General features: G+C 32.2%; 1 protein-coding gene across 2 annotated transcripts in view; it reads right to left on the bottom strand.

Annotated features, from left to right (window-relative positions):
* LOC134714792 (integrator complex subunit 3-like) overlaps window positions 1-22,101 on the bottom strand; it is a 42,329-nt gene that overhangs the window by 5,443 nt on the left and 14,785 nt on the right. Inside the window, exons 16-27 of one of the 2 annotated variants that reach the window (XM_063576353.1) lie at window positions 21,442-21,591; window positions 19,068-19,197; window positions 17,213-17,270; window positions 16,232-16,332; window positions 15,126-15,170; window positions 14,018-14,137; window positions 12,301-12,394; window positions 8,560-8,619; window positions 7,965-8,033; window positions 6,959-7,034; window positions 6,066-6,179; window positions 394-442 (exon numbers count right to left, since the gene is read on the bottom strand). In XM_063576353.1, coding sequence (XP_063432423.1) covers window positions 394-442; window positions 6,066-6,179; window positions 6,959-7,034; window positions 7,965-8,033; window positions 8,560-8,619; window positions 12,301-12,394; window positions 14,018-14,137; window positions 15,126-15,170; window positions 16,232-16,332; window positions 17,213-17,270; window positions 19,068-19,197; window positions 21,442-21,591 — 1,066 coding nt within the window. The remainder of the gene's footprint in view (window positions 1-393; window positions 443-6,065; window positions 6,180-6,958; window positions 7,035-7,964; window positions 8,034-8,559; window positions 8,620-12,300; window positions 12,395-14,017; window positions 14,138-15,125; window positions 15,171-16,231; window positions 16,333-17,212; window positions 17,271-19,067; window positions 19,198-21,441; window positions 21,592-22,101) is intronic. The other variant, XM_063576354.1, reaches the window with a different exon arrangement.

The raw sequence follows: 22,101 nt of genomic DNA, 5'->3' as shown, positions 1-22,101 counted from the left end.
TGTTACATATTTGTTTTTATAAGATTATAACACAATGTTGACTGCTGTATCTCTATTTTTGATATTTTTACCTATTTTGTCTGTTTGTTTTGTTCACACATCATTATCAATATAATGGAATTTGATGAGACTGTCATACAAGTTAGAGATTTAGCTAGCTTTAAAACCAGGTTTAATCCACCATTTTCAACATAAGAAAATGCCTGTACCAAGTCATAAATATAACATTTGTTATCCATTCGTTTAATGTGTTTTATCATTTGATTTTGCCAATTGATCAGGATCTTTTTTGAATAAGCTTGTAGTTAAGTATTTATGTGATTTTACTTTCATACACAACAGATTTCTATAAAGATTCTTTTAAAGAACTATCAGTCAAGTTAGTATACTGACCATTCTTGTTTCAATAAGACAAGTATACTGGACAGAGCCTCTGCATGTTCTGAAAATAAAACAGATTGTTTACTACATTAAACTCAGAACCACCTTTTATAACAAGTCAGCCTTAGAAACTATCAGCAAAAAAAATTGTGCAAAGATACACACAAATTAACCTTCAATCTTACAATCCTTCAATCCTACAGAAACACATATATTCAAGCCATCTGACAGTTAACATTTTCATGAAATTTCAGAAAATAATTTTAAATGTCTCAAAAGGCTTTATTAAAGGAATAGTTTCCATAAGGCCCTTACCTAAAATGGCCCACTTTTTTACTTAAATTTCAAATTAGTATTTATTGACCAATATCACAATGAATCATAGCTAATATAGTTAAGCAGCTTACCACACAAATCATGCAAATGGTGATACAAGCATGGAACTTTGTAAGAACATGCCTTTAGGTGTAAGTAATCATATAAGGAGGGTAGCCACGAAAAAAAATCATCCGATCATGGCGGCCATCTTGGATTTTCGAAATGACGTCTTCAGAGGGAAAAGACATCATATCTATGGCCCGTTTTGCTTGTATTGTATCCAAAATGTTTCAAAATGGAGTAAATCATTGTAACATTAGATAAAATATCACTTTCGGTCAAATATCGGTCGATGACCCACTCCTGATTTTATGAATATCCCGAATATGACTATTTTATATCCCGAATAATGTCAGTTGTTATATTCAACATATCTTTGACTAATCTTCGATTGATACATTAGGTTCGATAGGTTATAGGCCAACAGAGGGTGCAATGTTAGTCTAGTAAACGTTTTTGAGAGTGTGTGTTCTCATTGTTATAGGACGTGGCTCGGTACTTGTCTATCCACAGTTCATATTTTTAGTTACGAAGTTTTATTTGCAATTCTGATTGGATATTGATTTGAAGGAATTTTATCCTTATTATGAACACATTTCTATAATGATAATGTTGTTAATACATACAATAACATAATTAGAACAGTAATCTTGATATTTATACAATTTCTAGAATTTTACCTGTGTTGCGTAAATTTATTCATGTTACAGACACACACTTCGTGCACTTCTCTAATAGTTTATAAGTTTCACTCGGTTCTTGTTAGCTGTTGCATTTATTTATTGCTCAGATAATATTTGCGTTAGTGTTCTATAAGTTCATTGTTGATTACTTTTGTTTATATAATAGTTATAAAAGTTCTTGAAATGGCGAATAGAATTCGCTTATCAGCTTCTTCAGCAGATAGTTGGGGAAACTGATTGAACAAATGTTGTTTTTGTCAGGAGGTCACAACAGACCTACTTAAATCGTTAGACGAAGGATATACAATGTAAGGCAATAATATCCAACTCTTTCATGAACTAAGTGCCCTCCCTATCCTTCTTGATATTCGGCGATCAAACCACGGAGAGGGTATTGAAAGCACGATAAAAAAAAAAGAAAATGCCAAGTACCATAATTTGAGTAGGATAAAGTTCAATAACACTAAACTTGAGAGTGACCAGAAACGCAATATGTCACCGATACCATCTGGAAGTTCTAGTGATTGTATGTCTCCTAAACTTTTTAGGTGCACTCCTCATTCTAAAGATCAACAACAAAATCCAGTTGAAAATGTGCATAAATGTTCAATTTGTAATAAAGAGTCACCTCTATCTGTCTTAAGAGGGGCAATGACAATGCAACTAAACGATTAGTGGATTGTGCAACAGCTCATCAGGATAAACAACTGTTGGAAAAGCTGAGTAGTGGTGATGTTGTAGCACAAGAGATGAAGTATCACCGTCTTGTCTCGCAGCTGTATATAATAGAGAGAGACCAAAGAAGAGACAAACAGAGATCGAGATCAGTTAGACACAGGAGGAAGCTATAATGAAAGAATCTGCATTAGCTGAGCTGGTCACATACATTTTTGGAACTCAAAAAGTCGGTTGTGTTTCGATTAGCAGACCTGGCAAACCTGTGCGAGGAAAGATTGGCACAGCTTGGTTCTTCTTCTGAACAGGTACATTCTACTCGACTCAAGGACAAGCTATTACAAAAGATGCCACAAAGGGCAGAGATGTACTTTTGATGTTTGAAAAAGATATAGGATCAGCTATAGCGTTTGCTTGTGATTATAATGACACCATGCATATGGCAAAGACGGCCGAAATGATTCGCTGCCAATTAGCTACAACGAAGACAACTTTTTCTGGATCCTTGGTCTCTGAAGATATCGATAATATCATACCCCTCCATTGTTACAGTTGGTAAAAATGAAAGAACATGGCCTGATATCAAATCGCAGTTAGACAACGTTTCTACAAAGTCAGACTTAGCTCTGGCCCATTTTTTAATGTTCAATTATCACCAAAACAGCCAAAAGGTTACAGTACAAAAAGACATTCAGTTGATCGTAGGACACTATTTTGTGTGTATCTTGGAATTTTACTCTTCTCAAAAACAAGGAAAAGAAGCTAATAGACACATTATTTCAACATGGGTTATGTATCTCTTACGATTGGGTACTGGAAATATCAACTCAACTAGGTGAAGCTGTTGTTGAACGTTATTTGAATGAAGGTGTGGTATGTCCGCCTTTATTAGAGGGCAAAGTGTTTACCACAGCTGCAGTCGACAATATAGATCACAACCCAAGCTCAACAACATCAAAATCATCTTTTCATTGGACTGGAATCTCTATTTTTCAACATCCAATGAAAGATAATATCAGCGTTAGAAGGGATGAGTTAATATAACCTACACATAAACCAAAATCTAAAAAGGTACCTGAACTCCCTGATGCCTATATGAATATGAAACCAGCATATCTTAAAACAAAACCAGAACCTCTCATTCTGCCTGACGATATTACTAATATACTTAACCACGATTATCTGTTCATGAGTTTGAAATGAGTATGAGTGGTTAAATACGGTGAGGTTAACAAGTGAAGATATAACGTCAGAAAATATTTCATGAAATTACAGAAATTTCCCCCATCTTTGTCTCAAAGTGGAAAAATCAATAATGGCGTCAAATCACACCTAATGGAAAGGAAGATTTACCAAGAGAAGAACCTGAGACAGATATGGTAGTTGTTGATGGTGCGGCTATGGTAAATTCAAGACCACCGCGTGGAACATACACTTTTGATGAATACGCAAAAGATGTGATTTTGCCGTACATAATCCACCTTACTTCAAAACATGCCAGAGTAGATGTTATCTATGATGTTTACATAGAAAACAGTCTAAAAGCACAAACACGTAAAGCGATGGGTGCTGGATCAAGGAGGAAAGTTGTCGGCAGAAGTAAGAATCCGAAAGCTTGGTCAAGCTTCATTCGAGTGGACGCAAACAAAACGGAATTGTTGTATTCCCTGCCGACAAAATTTGCCCGATTCAATCTGACAAAATTATTTTTGTGACAAAAGGCGAAATTGTTATGACAAATTCTGAAGATGACCATGATGATCTCAGTCCATGTAATGATGTGGAAGCAGACACAAGGATATTTGTTCATATCAAAAATGCAGCTGAAATAAAGTGTAAGTCTTTACTGATAATCAGCTCAGACACTGATGTAGTGGTTTTGGCGGTGTCTCTTTTCAAAACACTTCAAGTAGAAAAACTTTGGGTTGCCTTTGGAAAAGGAAAAGACCTGAGATTGCTTCCGATTCACGAAATTAATCATGCTCTTGGTCTTAAATCAGAAGCTTTGCCATTTTTTCATGCTTTTACTGGATGAGACACGGTCTCCGCTTTTCATGGAAAGGGGAAGAAATCGGCATGCATATGGCAGACGTGGTAAATATATGATGATGTAACCGAGGTTTTTGAACAATTAAGTAAGAAACCCGAGTTGGTCAGTGACGCTGATATTGAGTTGATAGAGGCATTTGTTGTGATAATGTACGACAGAACTACAACAACATTTGACATCAACGAATCCAGACTAGAACCACGCAAACAAAGACCGTATGAGACCATTCCATCAACTAGAGCTGCACCGCTTCAGCATACCAAACGAGCTACATACCAAGGTGGCCATGTATGGGGACAGGCAGTCATACATGATCAACATCTACCTAGTCCTGGTGATTGGGGATGTGTTAAGGAGAACGCAGATTGAATGTGGATTCCTCAATGGACACAATAAGCAGCAATTGCTGCATCTTGTCAGGAGTTACACAAATGTGACTGCAAAAAAACTTGTTCTGGTAGATGTAAGTGTTACAAAGCTGGCTTGACCTGTACAATATTGTGTTCATATATATCTATACCACTGTTATTTAACTCGAGTGTACGAATTTTTTCGACCCAAACCGGAAGTGGTGATTTTTTTTTACAATTGTTGTCTGTTTGACATATTTTTATATCATTTTATTGTATTTCAAATAGTTTTCATGACATAAATAGCGTTGAAAATGGTTAGGACAGTTTTTCAATGTCAACGATTGAGTAAAATGATGTCAATTTTTAATTCAAGATGGCCGCCGTGAAAAAAATCGAAAACATGTTGGCTACCCCTCTAATATGATAAAGTACTTCCCAATGAACGTCTATGCCAAATCCCTTGCTTGTATCACAATTTGCATGATTTTGTCAAATTTCGGTACTAAGCCGCCCCACTAATACATGTGACAAGATAAGAAATAAGTCTTTTTGTTGAGAATTTACGTTTTTATGTTCTACTGATGATGTCACAAAATATCAATGAAATTGTTGGACAGGAAACATAGAGTGCATACATCAACAAAAGAGATCTTTGAACACAATGTTTATAATGACATTTTACATGTTTAACTTGAATATTTAGTTTGTCGACGCCTGTACACTATGTTTCCTTCTCCCAAATTTGGATCAAATTTAGCAAATTTTGTCTAATCTCGCCCAAATCTCTCATTTTGACCTATTTTGGATGCAGAAATCCATGCTTTAGAATAAAACTTTGACACAAATAGTTCTAATTTACTTTCTCCCATATCTTTTTAAAGACAACTTAAAACAAATTATATCCTGTAGTAGTCAATTTTATAATCAGGTCTGTATTTGCCCGTAACCAAACTTGTTTTTTTTGTTTGACAAACATTTTCTCTAACAACCAAACTAATTCAAAAACTATTTATATATTGTTGACCTATCTTTTAAAGTTAATGGGGAACAGACCTCATCCAGAAGTTTGAACTTGATTACTAGATCTTGAAATGAGTTCAAGGTCAAGTGATAAAGACTGGCTGGTATGGACTCATCATTAATTAAACTGTCATCCTAGATGTTAGTGCAAATAAGATAATGAGACTATTTGCAAATATTCAGCAATGTGTAAAAGAAGTTATAGCATGCCTTCCAAAACTTTTGTCACAGGTAAGACAACAAGAAAACTACATTGCAAGAAATTGTATTTTCTGTGTTCCTGTTTGAGTGGTTTTACACTAGTCATTTTGATGCCCTTTATAGCTTGCTATTCGGTATAGGCAAAGGCTCTGTGTTAAAGACTGTACTTTGACCTATAATGGTTAAGTTTTACAAATAATGACTTGGATGAGAGAGTTGTCTCATTGGCACTCATACCAAATCTTTGTATATCTATTTCCCTATTATTTTCCCTATATATAATACTGTCTACATGATATGTGGATTTACCCATACAGAACTTACGTGTGAAATCTAGTTTTGGTAAAATGGGCATAACATGTTCTACCGGTATATTGTGTGCAGATATTAACTGCCATAAGAAATACTGTTCTAAAGTCTCCCAATCTAAACTGGCATCTGAAATATGGTAAATAGGTTATAAATGGTTTCTCAATATCTTAAAATAAAACACTTTTTATAATATAAAGTGCACACCTGCATGTCAGCATGTATTGTCAATATTCAGTTTTTTAAAGTCAGCTGACAGTACTGTATTTATTATCATAGTGACTGTGAGCACTAAAGGGTCAAGATTGCATTCTTTGGAAAATTTTGGAGTAGCAGTGAAAAAAACTACCATCCAACCTCACCTAGAACCAAAAAGCATATGAAAGGAGATTGTAAAGTATATGCTATATTCTATGTCAATAAGCAATGTGCTTGTGCGCACTGAAGGTTAAATATTGCATTCATTTTGCAGTGCAAGCTAACATTTAAACATTGCATTTAAACAGGTTATACTACAACTACAATTATGGACAAAGGAAGATAACTCCAATTATGAATATTTCTTCAACTTAGACATCATTGATAACTTTTTAAGAACATATACTAGATTGATGCCCTTCAAGATTAATGTAATTTTTTTGACAAGAATAGTTATTCACATACTCATACTCATCAGATAGTAACTTAAATATCAGTGTATTTTCCATTGAATAATTTCATTTTAATGAGTATGCATTGGATGTATAGAATGTTGTAATGAGTCCAGATTTCAAAGTAATAAGTTAGTCTGCAGAAATTAATAATTATCAAGACATCCATATAAAGTCTTGACCAATCACCCTTACCAAATACAATTTTTCCTGGCATAGCCCTTGTAGTTGATATATTTTTGAATATTTATTACTTACTTAAAACAGACAGAAATGAATCTTTTCTGAACATTATCAGGTGGCCTTGCAATATCTGACATATTAGTTCTTGGAGCTGAAACAATGTATATACTTAAATTTAAAAAAATGATGTACTTTCTAAAATATAAAAATTCAATAAAATATTACTGTGGAATCATTTATTTTCGTGGGTATCAATTTTCGTGGACTGCTGAAAACTTGCATATTTGTGGATACTTAATTTCGTGGTTTTGCCTATCTCTGTATACAAAGCCTATTGAAAATATGATATTCGTTGAACATTTGAATTCGTGGTTCCCTTACACCAATGAAACCCACGAAAATTGGTAGCCAACGAATAATAATGAATCCACAGTAATAATAAAAACTAAGTAGTTAATTTTTTTATAATATTTATTTTATTACAATGCTTTACGTCTATCCAGATCTGTGGCATTAGCTAAACTGTAAGCTAATAATCATACAATTGTTTGTTCTTAATAAATGAAATCATTATTTACTAACTCTTAACTCATTAACTTCAATGATCAATTATAACTTTATAAGAAAGAAAGAAATAACAAAATACAATTTATTTTGAACCACACACATAAATCATGGACAGAACTTACAACATAATCCAATAAATAAACTCATCATAGATACCAGGACTAAATTCTGTATATACGACAGACGCGCGTTTTGTCTACAAAAGACTCATCAGTGATGCTCGAATCCAAAAAAGTAAAAAAAGCCAAATAAAGTACGAAGTTGAAGAGCATTGAGGACCAAAATTTCTAAAAGTTTTGCCAAATCCAGCTAAGGTAATCTATGCCTGAGATAGAAAAGCCTTAAAATGTTTGCCCTCTTTGGATCATCCCCCAAATAAATTACTGAAGAAATAAAGTTGAAATATCTACTTTGAAATTGCTGTTTTTTTAAATTAACAATACATCTGCAAATAAGGCTGCAAAGTATATTTGGACAGAAACAACATAATGCTATTTTACCAACAAATGTTTACCTGTGCTCCATCTATGGCTGACACTATCATGTGTAACAACTCTGAATTCCCTAGAGATTGGCTCTGGAACTGTTTTAAAAAAAAAAAAAATACTTAATGTTAATACTCAAAGAATTAAAATACTACATAAAATAAATGTTTACTTTTTAAATTACAGAGGACAAAATGAGGATCCATATGCACAGTTTTTATTTTATCTTCAATATTTTAAACCAAAAAATCCTGCTACAACAACCAACATGTGTGCTCATGTTGAAATTATAATGATCGATGAATCATTCAATCAATCAATCTTTCGATATGTTATTATTTCTTTTTAAGGCTACTAAAAAGAAGGATGGATTGAATATGATATGGAATACATCTTTGAACAAGAATCTGCATTATTAGGAAAAACATGGAAACAAAGGAAAAAGCTTTTGTATATACTTCTATGAAGAATTTGATCACATTAGTGAGAAATTCAAAGAAATAATATCTGTTTGGTGTGGCCTGGAATATGATTTACAATTTTTACTTTTTCAAACCATAATCATATTATTTGGACTACCTTGAATTACTTTTAAAAACCATTTTTTTTAAAAATGCAACTTACATTATTATAAATATCTGGCATCAAAAAAGTAAACAATCTAACATCATCTTCTTGACATAACTGTAAAATAAAATTGTATACACAAATCATGCCATGTATAAATTATCTGATATTATATGTAAATATTTGTTATCTCTCAAGCATGGGGGACTTAGGTTCATTTTCCAGTTCCATATCAGGTTAAACGTTTTGTTTAAGATAGTTTACCATGAAGTTATGATCACATTAACATAAAACGTAGTACACATGTTCATTGTGATGTGAATGTTCCAGACCATATGAGTATTTGGACCGTGCATGTACGGTCCGGACCGTATACGTATACCCGTATGGTCCGACCATACGCTTACAGTCGGACCGTATGAGTATACGCATACAGTCCAGCTGGCAACACATGTTATTGAATCATATTTATGGGTTAAATTTAAACAAACATTTATCGAAATCTTTATTTTTAGTTTTACAAATTGTTAATATTATTACAATCAAATGGATAAAATGAACAAGCGAACATTTGAGATTAAATATTTGTTGAACTTTACATCTGAATCATATTTTTTGTACTCCCACATTATGCTTATTTCCGATATCTTTAATTTCAGTGAGCATAATTCAATACAGAAAAAAAAATGCAATGTATTACATCGACATGCTAATTATAAGAGATTAACAGATTTAATTACTGTGAAAGTACTTTAATTCGTGGGTATCAATTTTCGTGGTTTGAGCAATATTTACATGTTCGGGGGTTTTTGAATTCGTGGATTTTAGTTTTCTAAAAAAAATGATAAATTAAAGCCTTTAGAAACAAAGGTAACAAATAGTCTGGATTTGGAAAATTGCAATGTAAACATTGACCTGTGTAAATCGTAGTGATAACACTTATTAACCCGTGATAAAGTGATTAACATATTAAAGATCATCAAAGGTCCTAATTATGCCATAAACATGTCACATTAAGAAAAAAGTAACATAAACAAACGATGGATCTTTCCATGTCTTGATTCAATGGACAATGGTTGTTTTATTTCATTCGAAACTTAAATTCGTGGATAAAGTCATCCACGAAATCCATGAAAATTGGTACCCCACAAATAAAAGTACTTTCACAGTAGCATGCTTTTTTTAAGTAATTAAAATCTAAAGTTTGTTTTTCAATTACAATTGAACTTTTTATATTAATTTTAGAGTTAAGCTGTGTTGGTCTGTTTTATGCATTTGTATCTAATAAACTTGACTAACTTCTTAAATTCATAAGAAACCTCAAATCAAAACTAGAGGCTCTAAAGAGCCTGTGTCGCTCACCTTGGTCTATGTTAATATTAAACATTGTACACAGATGGATTCATGACAAAATTGTGTTTTGGTGATGGTGATGTGTTTATAGATCTTACTTTACTAAACATTTTTGCTGCTTACAATTATCTCTATCTATAAAAGTAGTTTCTGTGGAAAATGTTAGTGAAAATCTACAAATTTTGTGAAAATTATTAAAAATTGATAGAAATATGAAAGGCAATAACTCCTAAAGTGGTCAGCTGACCATTTTGGTCATGTTGACTTATTTGTAAATCTTACTTTGCTGAACATTATTGCTGTTTACAGTTTATCTCTATCTAAAATAATATTCAAGATAATAACCAAAAACAACAAAATTTCCTCAAAATTACCAATTCAGGGGCAGCAACCTAACAACCGATGATCCAATTCATCTGAAAATTCCAGGGCAGATAGATCTTGACCTGATCAACAATTTTACTTCGTGTCAGATTTACTCTTAATGCTTTGGTTTTTGAGTTATAAGCCAAAAACTGCATTTTACCCCTATGTTCTATTTTTAGATGTGGCGGCCATCTTGGTTCGTTGGCCGGGTCATCGGACACAATTTTTAAACTAGATACCCCAATGATGATTGTGGCCAAGTTTCAATTAATTTGGCCGAGTAGTTTCAGAGGAGAAGATTTTTCTAAAAGATTACTAAGATTTACGAAAAATGGTTAAAAATTGACTATAATGGGCAATAACTCCTAAATTGGTCAACTGACCATTTTGGTCATGTTGACTTATTTGTAGATCTTACTTTGCTGAACATTATTGCTGTTTACAGTTTATCTCTATCTAAAATAATATTCAAGATAATAACCAAAAACAACAAAATTTCCTTAAAATTACCAATTCAGGGGCAGCAACCTAACAACGGAATGTCAGATTCATCTGAAAATTTCAGGGCAGATAGATCTTAACCTGATAAACAATTTTCCCCATGTCAGATTTGCTCTAAATGCTTTGGTTTTTGAGTTATAAGCCAAAAACTGCATTTTACCCCTATATTTTATTTTTAGCCATGGCGGCCATCTTGGTTGGTTGGCGGGGTCACCGGACACAATTTTTAAACTAGATACCCCAATGATGATTATGGCCAAGTTTGGTTAAATTTGGCCCAGTAGTTTCAGAGGAGAAGATTTTTGTAAAAGTTAACGCCGGACGCAGGACGACGACGGACGACGGACGCAGGACGCCAAGTGATGAGAAAAGCTCACTTGGCCCTTTGGGCCAGGTGAGCTAAAAAAATAATGCATATGATTTTATAACTCAATGGATAGTTTTTATTGTAAAACTTATGTACATATACTTTTTCTAAAGAAAATTCTGTAATTTATTCATATTTAGAAGAAGTTTACTTTATTTGAATTGCTTCCTTCCAGCAAGCAATTCCCCCAATATATTTTCCGTATGCAAGGTGACCTGAGTGTGACCCATCTCGTAAAAATCCGGTGACCACAATATGCATTGATGTCCTTAAAATAAACTATTATCTGAATTTACATATTAAACACGTGCTCAAATTCCATGCTTTTTTGTTTATTTTTCGTCAATTTTTGACAAACAGGTGACAATCGTTAAACTTCGGCTTCAAAACACGAACTTTAATTACCTGCCATATTTTCACAACACTGACCGGTTGAAAAAAAAATTGACTATTATACGAAATTTACACGAAAAAAATGATAAATTCGAGCACAGAAGACTAAGTTTATGATGTTTGTATGCATTGGTTTAAGAATTGGAAGAACATTATTTTTCACCGGTCACTTGTTTCTTATGACTTTAATATTAGTTAGACGGTACGCGTATGGTCCGACCGTATGAGTATTTTGAAAAAGTATGCATACGGTCCAGACCGTACACGTACGGTCCAAATACTCATACAGTCTGGAACATGAACATTTTATGTCGGATTAGTTTTTACCACCTATTTCATGTTTGAGACAGTATGATAGTGAAATCAAGGTATGGTGACCAATAGACTCAAATTCTTGTTCTATCTTCAACAATTAGCCTGGGAGAACATGGGTTTGGGTGTTTTTGTTATTTGTTTTTGCGTCTTGTGCCATTTTTATGTCATAGTAACATAAACCCTTCCATTTTTTCTTCCTGTTTCTTTTTTATAGCTTACTATATGTTTTTGGTGATTGCTGAAAAATGTCCAGAGACCTATTATTGCTCAAATCTGCTTCCTTTAGACTATTCTAAGGAATAGTTGTTTATCTGGCAATCACTTCTGCTTATTCAACTTACATCCTATTCAACCAACTTTTACAATTTACACTTTTCAGTGCCAAATGTCATACAAACAAACTGAAATCTATCTAACTTACAGTGATATAGAATGTTGTTTATGTTAATTGTGTAAATAATGTTTTTTTTTACCTTTATATTAAATACAAGTAACATATTTACCTTGAGATCAGACATCAGACAAGATTCTAAATCTTTGTTATCCATACTTTTACAGAAATCTTTATATGTCAACATTTTTTCATCATTTGCTTTGCTGAAATTAACAAAAATATATTAACATAAAAAATAACAAGAACTTAAATGTAACAGTTCACTATAGAAGAGGGACGAAAGATACCAAAGGGATAGTCAAACTCATAAATCAACAAACTGACAACGCCATGGCTAAAAATGAAAAAAGACAAACAGAAAAACAATAGTACATATGACACAACATAGAAAACTAAAGAATAAACAACATGAACCCCACCAAAAACTAGGGGTGATCTCAGGTGCTCCGGAAGGGTAAGCAGATCCTGCTCCACATGTGGCACCCGTTGTGTTGCTTATGTGATTTCAAATCCGGTAAATAGTCTAATTCAGTAGGTCACATTCATGTAAGGGAAGGGGATAGTAGTTACGATGTAAGGAACATATCCGATATCATTTGTGAAACGGTTATTCCATAACAGTCAACCAACTCGTGACGGCGTCTGTAAAATTTACGAAGGGATGATTTCAACTTCACCATTTGGAACTCTTGGTTTAATAACTTTCTTGTGAGCAGTAACCCTCTATCAAGAAAATCATGATAGGAAATGCAAGCACGGGAATATCATATCAATTGGGAGATATATACCCTGTATGCAGCTGCTGCTGGAATGTTGTTACTTAGAAATGGAAAGTTCACAATGGAAAGCTAGATGTGTTGAGATGTTGAAGTTCCTACCATAGAACAAAGGTATATCATTTATGAAAATTTAACTGTATTGACCATGCAGAATACAACCATAAAAATTTGGATCATATTTATCACATTTTCAAGGCAACATAATAATTTACGGGGGCTTGCGGGTCTAAATCAAATTTTTAATTTAATATAAAATTTCTCTATATTTTTTTATAAATGAACTTTATCTTATTCATATTTATTCACTCCATCAGAAATGAACAAATTCTCTCTGAAAGCAGTTGTTGGCCCGATACAGGTTATGTTCTTCTCATATATTTTGTGATGGTATGATTCTAAACCCTGCACGGGAGGGATTGTGCTTAAGACATATTTTTTCAATCAGTTTAGATGAAGTTTGGAGCTGACATGTCAGTAATTGCTAGCAGACTTTTGTTTATTCAAGTACTGTCGTTTTGCTTTGTTAAATTCTTTTGCTATCATTTCTGACTCAGATTTCTATTAAACTGAGTTTTTAGATGCATATTGCTGTGTGTTTCTTTATTCTACATTAGCTAGATGTATAGGGGAATGGGATCTTCCACAAAACATGTAAAACCCTGTTGCATTTTTGCACCTATTCCAAGTCAATAGCCTTTGTGTGTTTTGTATAATCATTAAATTTTAGTTCATTTAAATGTTTTTGGATTTAAGTACATAGTCCATTTTTAACTGAAATAGTACATAGGAGATTTTCTTGCTGCGTTAAAGATCCATTGGTGGCCTTCGGTTGTTATCTGCTCTTTGGTCCGTTTCTAGTTCCTTAACATATTCCCCATATCCATTCTCAATTTTATGATTATTTAGACTGATAAAATATATTATAAGTAGAGAATCTGATAATATTTTTATATTTGAAAATAAACACTTGTTGATTTTGTCGATTTCTTTGGTAAATTCACAACCACATTTATTTTTTTTAAGAACTAACTAATTAATCACACTTACCCAACTTTGAGAAAATATAACATATGGTATCCAATACGAGGTTGTTTTGCATACATCTCTGTTAACAATTGTAATATAGGCTGCCGATTGGGGTCTTCTTCTGCCATAGACGCTAAGAATCTGCAATATGTATAGCATAATTCTTAATATGTTTTTGGTTGAATTTCTGACAATGTTTGCAAATACAGAATAACATTTAAGTAATTTTGAAACAAGATTTAATGCATTTCATGCGAGTGAACCTTAATATATGCTGTATTTAATATGGAGAACATCTAAAACATATCCTACTTTTTTCTAGCCTTTTTGTTTTTAAATAATATATTTAGACCATATTGTGACCTATAGTTGTTAATTTTGAGTGTCATTTGGTCTCTTGTGGAGAGTTGTCTCATTGGCAATCATACCACATCTTTTTTCTTATATCAAATGTGTATTTAGGTTTTAAATTTGAGGTATAGGGTAAAGTGGTAATAGTTATGAAAGGGTAAGTAGAAAATGTCCATACAATATAAAGTTTTAACAAAGTTATATTGAAGTATTGTCAACCAACTTATGTTTACAAACAGCTCTATTGTACAGTTACCTACAAAAGTTGTCATATAACAATAATTACATTAGATGTATGTTTCATTATAAAACTTTATTTTGATTGGCTAACTGTACATCACATATTATTCCTTAAGCAATTGCATCACTCAATAAAACTTATCATTCATTGGTTCCACAAAAAAGTGCACAGGTGTATTAAGTAAAAAAATCATTAAATTCATGTTTTCATGATCATAGCTAAAAGAAAAGTAATTATAAGTATTGAATGCTTCTTTTTGTAACTTCATAGGGTTGTAAAAGCGTTGACCATGCGTACATTTTTAGAATGAAGCGCTTCCGCACTTCATACAAAATGTACTTCGGTCAACGCTTTTACACCCCAAGTTACAAAACAAAGCATTTAATTCTTAAATAATATATCAAACAACAATGTTAGAAACTGCAATTATAAATTGTTGCAAAATTGACTAAATAGTGATAAACTGTCAAATAAGTGTCTGCAAAAATAAGTTGGTTTCATCATGTTTATTAAGAATGAAAATTATGCTAAACTTACCTAAAAATTACAAATAATGGGGATCCTATAGAATCTTCTATAGACCTATAAAAGAAAAAAGAACAATACATTTAGTAATATTATCATTCAACTATACACTAAAAAAAAAAATAATAATATGTATTCCATGAAACATTACCATTCAAAATTGCTTTCAAGCTTGTAAAATTCTACTTTTCAAGCCAATAGAATCCAAATTTAATTTTTGTAAAATTGAGCACAGAGACTTGTGGATTCAAAAGTTTATCGTGACGACTAAACTGTATACATATTGCTATATATATATATGCTGTATAGCAATATTGCTAAGGAGTAAGTTCGGTAAGGGCCATATTTGGCCCCAATTATCAAGTTTATAGTAACAAGACAATACATGTTTAAAATTGTAGTAAATACATGAGAGAAAGTTGAACAGAACTGTATTTGTCAAAGTTTTATTCTAACACGTTGATTTTTACATCCCAAAAAGGTCAAAATAAGGGATTTTGGTAATATTTGACAAAATCAGCTGGATTTCAACCATATCAAGGACCAGGAAACATAGAGCGCAGGCGTCGACAAGCTTAATATTCAAATGAGACATGAGAAATGTCTTCACAAACATTATTTTAAAAGATCTTTGTTGTCGACGTATGCGCTCTATGTTTCCTGTCCAATTATATATGGGAATTTATCCATTTTCATTGATTTTTTTGTTAAAAATCAATAAAAGTACAACTTGTGACGTCATAATGAAACGCAGAAACGTAAAATTTTCAACAAAATGGCCCATATCCCATCTAGTCAATGTATTAGCTATAATTTATCGTGGTGTTGGTCAATAAATCCGAATTTGAAATTAACGTTAAAAAAGGGGGCCATTTTAGGACCTTATCGAACATACTCCTTTTGATGAGGAGTAAAATTCATTATTTTTCAATTAATTAAATATGAAGTTAATGTCAATGTGGCAATAACCTAACAAGATAAAATAATTGATAACATGCAGATATTTAGTAAAAAATAAACATTGTCTCGCAGGCTTTAACTAGATATGTACAGTTTATTCTTGAAATGAAATGAAAATTAAATTAATTTTAATTCTTTACAGTGACATAATTACGTACTCATCATCAAGTTCCATAGGAAATAAATTACTACTAAAATGGTTAACTAATATCTGACATAAACAGTGCGACAGAGAGTAAGCCATCTCTTCAAACTCTTCCTAAAATTAGAAAATAAAGTGTTGTTAAAAATATGTCTGAGTGTTCCAGTGGAAAGTTGAATACTAAACCAGCATTTGTATAGATAGTGCAATTTTCTTCTGTCTTCTGTCTAAATTTTCTAAGAAACCCAAAGTGAAAAATTGATTGATATGATTTTCATTGTCACCTTTAGAAATATTGTAAAAATCATAAACAAATCCAAATTCAAAATTAAGAAAAGGCTCTGTTTGAGCTGCTCAAGACATCAAATTAAGATACATTTATTAATTTTAAAGGTGAAATTTGTCATTTAAGGTTTGTGTTAAGTTGCATTTTCTTGTTGTTAGGTAATGATAGTTTTCTTCAATAATAATACCACAGAATTAATTTGTAAGCACAAATTTATGAGTAGAATTCTAATAAATATGCAAAATCAAACTATTTAATTAAATCTATTCTCCAAAGTAAGCAATTTATAATTATCGAGAGTGGATGCATACATAAAATTGATTGTTTGAAAAGTTAGAAAGGAGTTACACTAGATGCTGCTGAATCATTTACTCAGACATTTTAACAGCTTATATCATAAATGAACATGCACTTCTGGGCAGCAATTTTCAAAGTTGACTGCTTTGGTGATATATGAACAAACACTAGGGTTTTTTTTCTTTACATTAATATTGAAATTCATCCTCTTCCTCAAAATAATATATATTCACTGGAAGTATTCATGTAGCTCTTCAACTTTTTACCAGAAAAAAATTGTTAAATCAGAACACCTTCAGAGGAGTAAGTTATTACTAAAAAATTGTATAATCAAACAACAGATTAATAAATGTGTCGTCTGGCAAAATAAAAGTATTCTATTTTTAAACTATTTACTAATTATGCAAGGCTTACATCTTTTACAACCATCTGCATCAGTCTGTCCATACTCTCACACTGTATTTCTTGATCTCTGAAATATAAATAATTTGTATAAGGGTTAAACTCAAAATTGCTGGTAAAAAAGTTTCAATTAAATGCAAAATTCACACAAGTATGATTAATTGATCTTTATAAGCAATAAACTAGTACAACTTAATTCATAATAAAAGAAAAATGTGTCCATGTGACACATGTGACACTATCAGATCTTATAAATTTACAAAAGTCAATATGCTAATTCAAACTTTTCCAAGTGGAAATGAAACATTTGATTCATACAATAGTGCAGACAAAACTATTTTTTCAGTACCAAAGAAGCATAACGTGACGGTACCCAAATTGCATCTATTTTGACAGTTTTTTTCAACTACGTTTTTTTATGATCAAGACAAAAATTTCCATTTTGTATATTTTGTAGCAGTATCCTTCTTAATTATATGGGTACACCAATTTGATTTTCAATCCATAAGGAATCATAGAAAAATTGGACTGAACTAACCTCCAAACCATCAATGATTCTGAAAAGAGGAATACCCTAATTGCATTCATGCTTAAATTTGCTTCCTCAAAAGTCAAATAACAGAGCTTTTGTTATTTTTTTTCAAATATTTTGAACAATTGGATAATTGACCATGCTTACTCTTCATTACTTAAGAAATGACTACTTGAAACATATTGTATTTGCTTATTTAAAAAATATGACGTTTTGATGACGTCGCATGGCAACGTTTTGGTACATTTTGATTTTTCAGTAAACACTTCATCTGTTGATAAATACAACTGTACTGTGAACGTTTTGTGTATATCTAAATATGTTTACCTATGTTGAAAGACGTGCATAGTATCAAATCATAAAAATTACAAATTGTTTAGTCTCTAGGAAATCTTGTAAGATTTCTGCTGCTATTTTTGCTAAAAAGGTGCTATCTGGGTACTCAGTGCAATCTGGGTACTGTTACGTTAGCTTAAGAACATTAAAGTTGTAGAGAGTGCAAAACTGCAAATTTGACAATTACTATCTATAAAGGGCGTTCATTAGAGAAACGAATTTTGTACCTTACTTTATTGACCTTTACCTGAATTTTGTTGAAACAGACTATAGTAACATACGAGTGTTTCTTATTGTCTCCAAAATCTATAATTAGTGTTTATTGGCAATGTGACCTCATCAAAAAATTTGTTAAAATTTTTCGAATGAACAAGCGTGCACATAAATGGAACATAATTTCAAAAGCTTACTGTGTAACTGAAAGATCTATTTTTTTTATCTTGTACACACTGTGTTGGATTATCGGAGTGGATTAAAACATGGGCATTATTGATTTTATGTTTCGTGTTTCTGAGTGACCGGGTCGATGTCTTTGCAATATTGTAATGGTTAAGTTTCAATTTTATTTTATTAACTACAAAATGGGGGCCTTTATTAGAAGTCAAAAGTTCTGAACGCACGATTTTCGGTAGGGGGGCGTTAATAAGAAGGGGGGCTTTAAATAGAATAAATATGGTATGTACAGACAGACAAGTTTATACCTTTATCCCCCCTCAGCATAGGGATAGGGCAAAAAAAAATGTTTTTTGTATGTTAACATATGTTCCAATGACTTGCAGTTTTTTTTCTATTTTCAGGAAATACCAGTAAATACATAAACTTTTGACTTTGTGTTGAGACATTTATAATAAACTTTCTCTGATCTTATCCACTATCCTCATTCAAAAGTGTGAAAGTTTTAGGTATGAGCCTCTGGACAGGTCTAATAGGAAGAATAATAAGTAAACAAAGTAAGGATAGAGGACCTGAACAACTTTAGTTGGAATTCAAGCAACCTACTTTTCACTCATTAATTGTTCAACATATTCCACCAATTCACCATTAAGTTGAGGTAGAAAGTCGTTAATGTCAACAGGTTGATATCTCGTATCCTGAATCGGCTGGAACTTGGTTTCTTCTTTTATTTTACCTACAAATAACATAATTACATGCGTTTAACCAGATGCTCCGCAGGGCGTAGCTTTATACGACCGCAGAGGTTGAACCCTGAACGGTTGGGGCAAGTATGGACACAACATTCAAGCTGGATTCAGCTCTAAATTTGGATTGTGATTAAATAGTTGACACAGCATAGGTTTCTAACACAGAATGAATGTGTTCTAATGAACTTAAAATTTTTGTTTTCTCTTAGAGCAATTCACTATGCTGTTGAATATTAATCCTCTCAAAAAAATGTTTGAAGAAATTTTCTTTTTATTTATGAAATTTCAAATGAGAAAAATTGAACCCAATTTTTTAATCACATCCCCCTTTCCCTTATTCCAAAACTAATCTCAATTAAAATATTCTAATGGAGTTTGCAACAATAACTACTCATTTAAATACATCATAAAATATAAAGATGTAAAAAAAATGCTTGTTATCACTGAATGGTAAAGATCATTTAAATTTATCAGTTGGTAGTAAAAAGTGAATATACATTGTATATTGTATATAACAAAGATTTAAGTTGATTCTGGACAAAGAAAGATAACTCCAATTAAAAAAAATAATCTTGCAATAAGATATTTCTTGCTTACTATTCTAGACAAAGAAAGATAACTCTAATTAAAAAAAAAAATTGCTATTTCACAATATTGTGAAATTAGATATTTCTTGCCATTGCACAATACTGTGCAATTGAAAAGACTTGCTATTGCACAATACTTAATATAATAATTTTAGATCCTGATTTGGACCAACTTGAAAACTGGGCCCATAATCAAAAATCTAAGTACATGTTTAGATTCAGCATATCAAAGAGGCCCAAGAATTTATTTTTTGTTAAAATCAAACTTAGTTTAATTATGGGCCCTTTGGACCTTAATGTAGGCCAATTTGAAAACGGGACCAAAAATGAAGAATCTACATACACAGTTAGATTTGGCATATCAACGAAACCCCATTTATTCAATTTTTGATGAAATCAAATAAAGTTTAATTTTGGACCCAGATTTGGACCAACTTGAAAACTGGGCCAATAATCAAGAATCTAAGTACATTTTTAGATTCAACATATCAAAGAACCCAACCGATTCATTTTTTGTCAAAATCAAACTAAGTTTAATTTTGGACCCTTTGGACCTTAATGTAGACCAATTTGAAAACATGACTAAAAGTTAAGAATCTACATACACAGTTAGATTCGGCATATCAAAGAACCCCAATTATTCAATTTTGATGAAATCAAACAAAGTTTAGTTTTGGACCCTTTGGGCCCCTTTTTCCTAAACTGTTGGGACCAAAACTCCCAAAATTAATACCAACCTTCCTTTTATGGTCATAAACCTTGTGTTTAAATTTCATAGATTTCTATTTACTTATACTAATGTATGGTGCGAAAACCAAGAAAAATGCTTATTTGGGTCCCTTTTTGGCCCCTAATTCCTAAACTGTTGGGACCTAAACTCCCAAAATCAATACCAACCTTCCTTTTGTGGTCATAAACATTGTATTTAAATTTCATTGATTTCTATTTACTTAAACCTAAGTTATTGTGCGAAAACCAAGAATAATGCTTATTTGGGCCCTTTTTTGGCCCCTAATCCTAAACTGTTGAAACCAAAACTCCCAAAAACAATCCCAACCTTTCTTTTGTGGTCATAAACCTTGTGTCAAAATTTCATAGATTTCTATTAACTTAAACTAAAGTTATAGTGCGAAAACCAAGAAAATGCTTATTTGGGCCCTTTTTGGCCCCTAATTCCTAAAATGTTGGGACCAAAACTCCCAAAATCAATACCAACCTTCCTTTTATGGTCATATACCTTGTGTTAAAATTTCATAGATTTCTATTCACTTTTACTAAAGTTAGAGTGCGAAAACTAAAAGTATTCGGACGACGACGACGACAACGACGACGACAACGACGACGCCAACGTGATAGCAATATACGACGAAAATTTTTTCAAAATTTGCGGTCGTATAAAAATGACAAAATATAAGAAATCTACGGTTATATCATTGTTTTCATCAGTGGAGGCAGATACATATGGCAAAATGTTGTAAGTGTGGTTCTTAATGTCATCATGGTTTTCCCAACTATGAACTTGGTGGTTTGTTAGAAGGATTAGTTGGGCTCTGGAGTTAGGCAAACAAACCTAGTTCTAAACGACCAACTGTGTCAAATCTCATGACAATACAATAAGGGGAGATAAAAGAAAGGTAAACAAACCTAATGGTACATCATCTTCTTCGTCACTAAAGGCAGCACCATCAGACATGTTGTTATCTATATGACCATCTGTGTCCATCATTGAATCCAACATTGACGCCATAGAAACCATTGGCTCTTTGTTGTTTGAAGGTTCATCTTTAGCTACTGCTAATAAACATTTAATAAAAATAATCATAATTAATTTTCAAACAAGTGTAACTACAGCAAGGTCAATCAAAGATTATTTTTTAGTCCAACAGAAAATAGACAAGATTCTATTTCTTCCCTTAATTGAACAATACATGGTGTTTGAAGAGGATTGTATATTCAAGACGAGAATTCTAGATGCCTTCATGCTTTAAAATCTTAAAAAAGTAAATTGACTCCACCCTAACCATGTACTAAATCAGGTCATGTTATATTGAAAAGAGTTAGAAGATAGGTAACAATAACAAAATACTCATTAGAAAAACAACTTTGTCTTTATATCATTTTATCATATGTTTAGTACAAAATACAACAATTTTGTATATCTAATAAAGGTTCTGTTTTCCAGTCTGTATCACATACCCTGTATCGCATACCCGGTATCGCATGGCTAAACCCGTATCGCATACCACGTATCGCATGGCAAAACCTGTATCGCATACCTGGCATGATGTCACAATTAGAATGACG

This window comes from Mytilus trossulus, chromosome 4, assembly GCF_036588685.1.
Source record: "Mytilus trossulus isolate FHL-02 chromosome 4, PNRI_Mtr1.1.1.hap1, whole genome shotgun sequence".
Lineage (NCBI taxonomy): Eukaryota > Metazoa > Mollusca > Bivalvia > Mytilida > Mytilidae > Mytilus > Mytilus trossulus.
The sequence above is the reverse complement of the archived record's forward strand: the minus strand, read 5'-3'. Positions and strand labels throughout refer to the sequence as shown.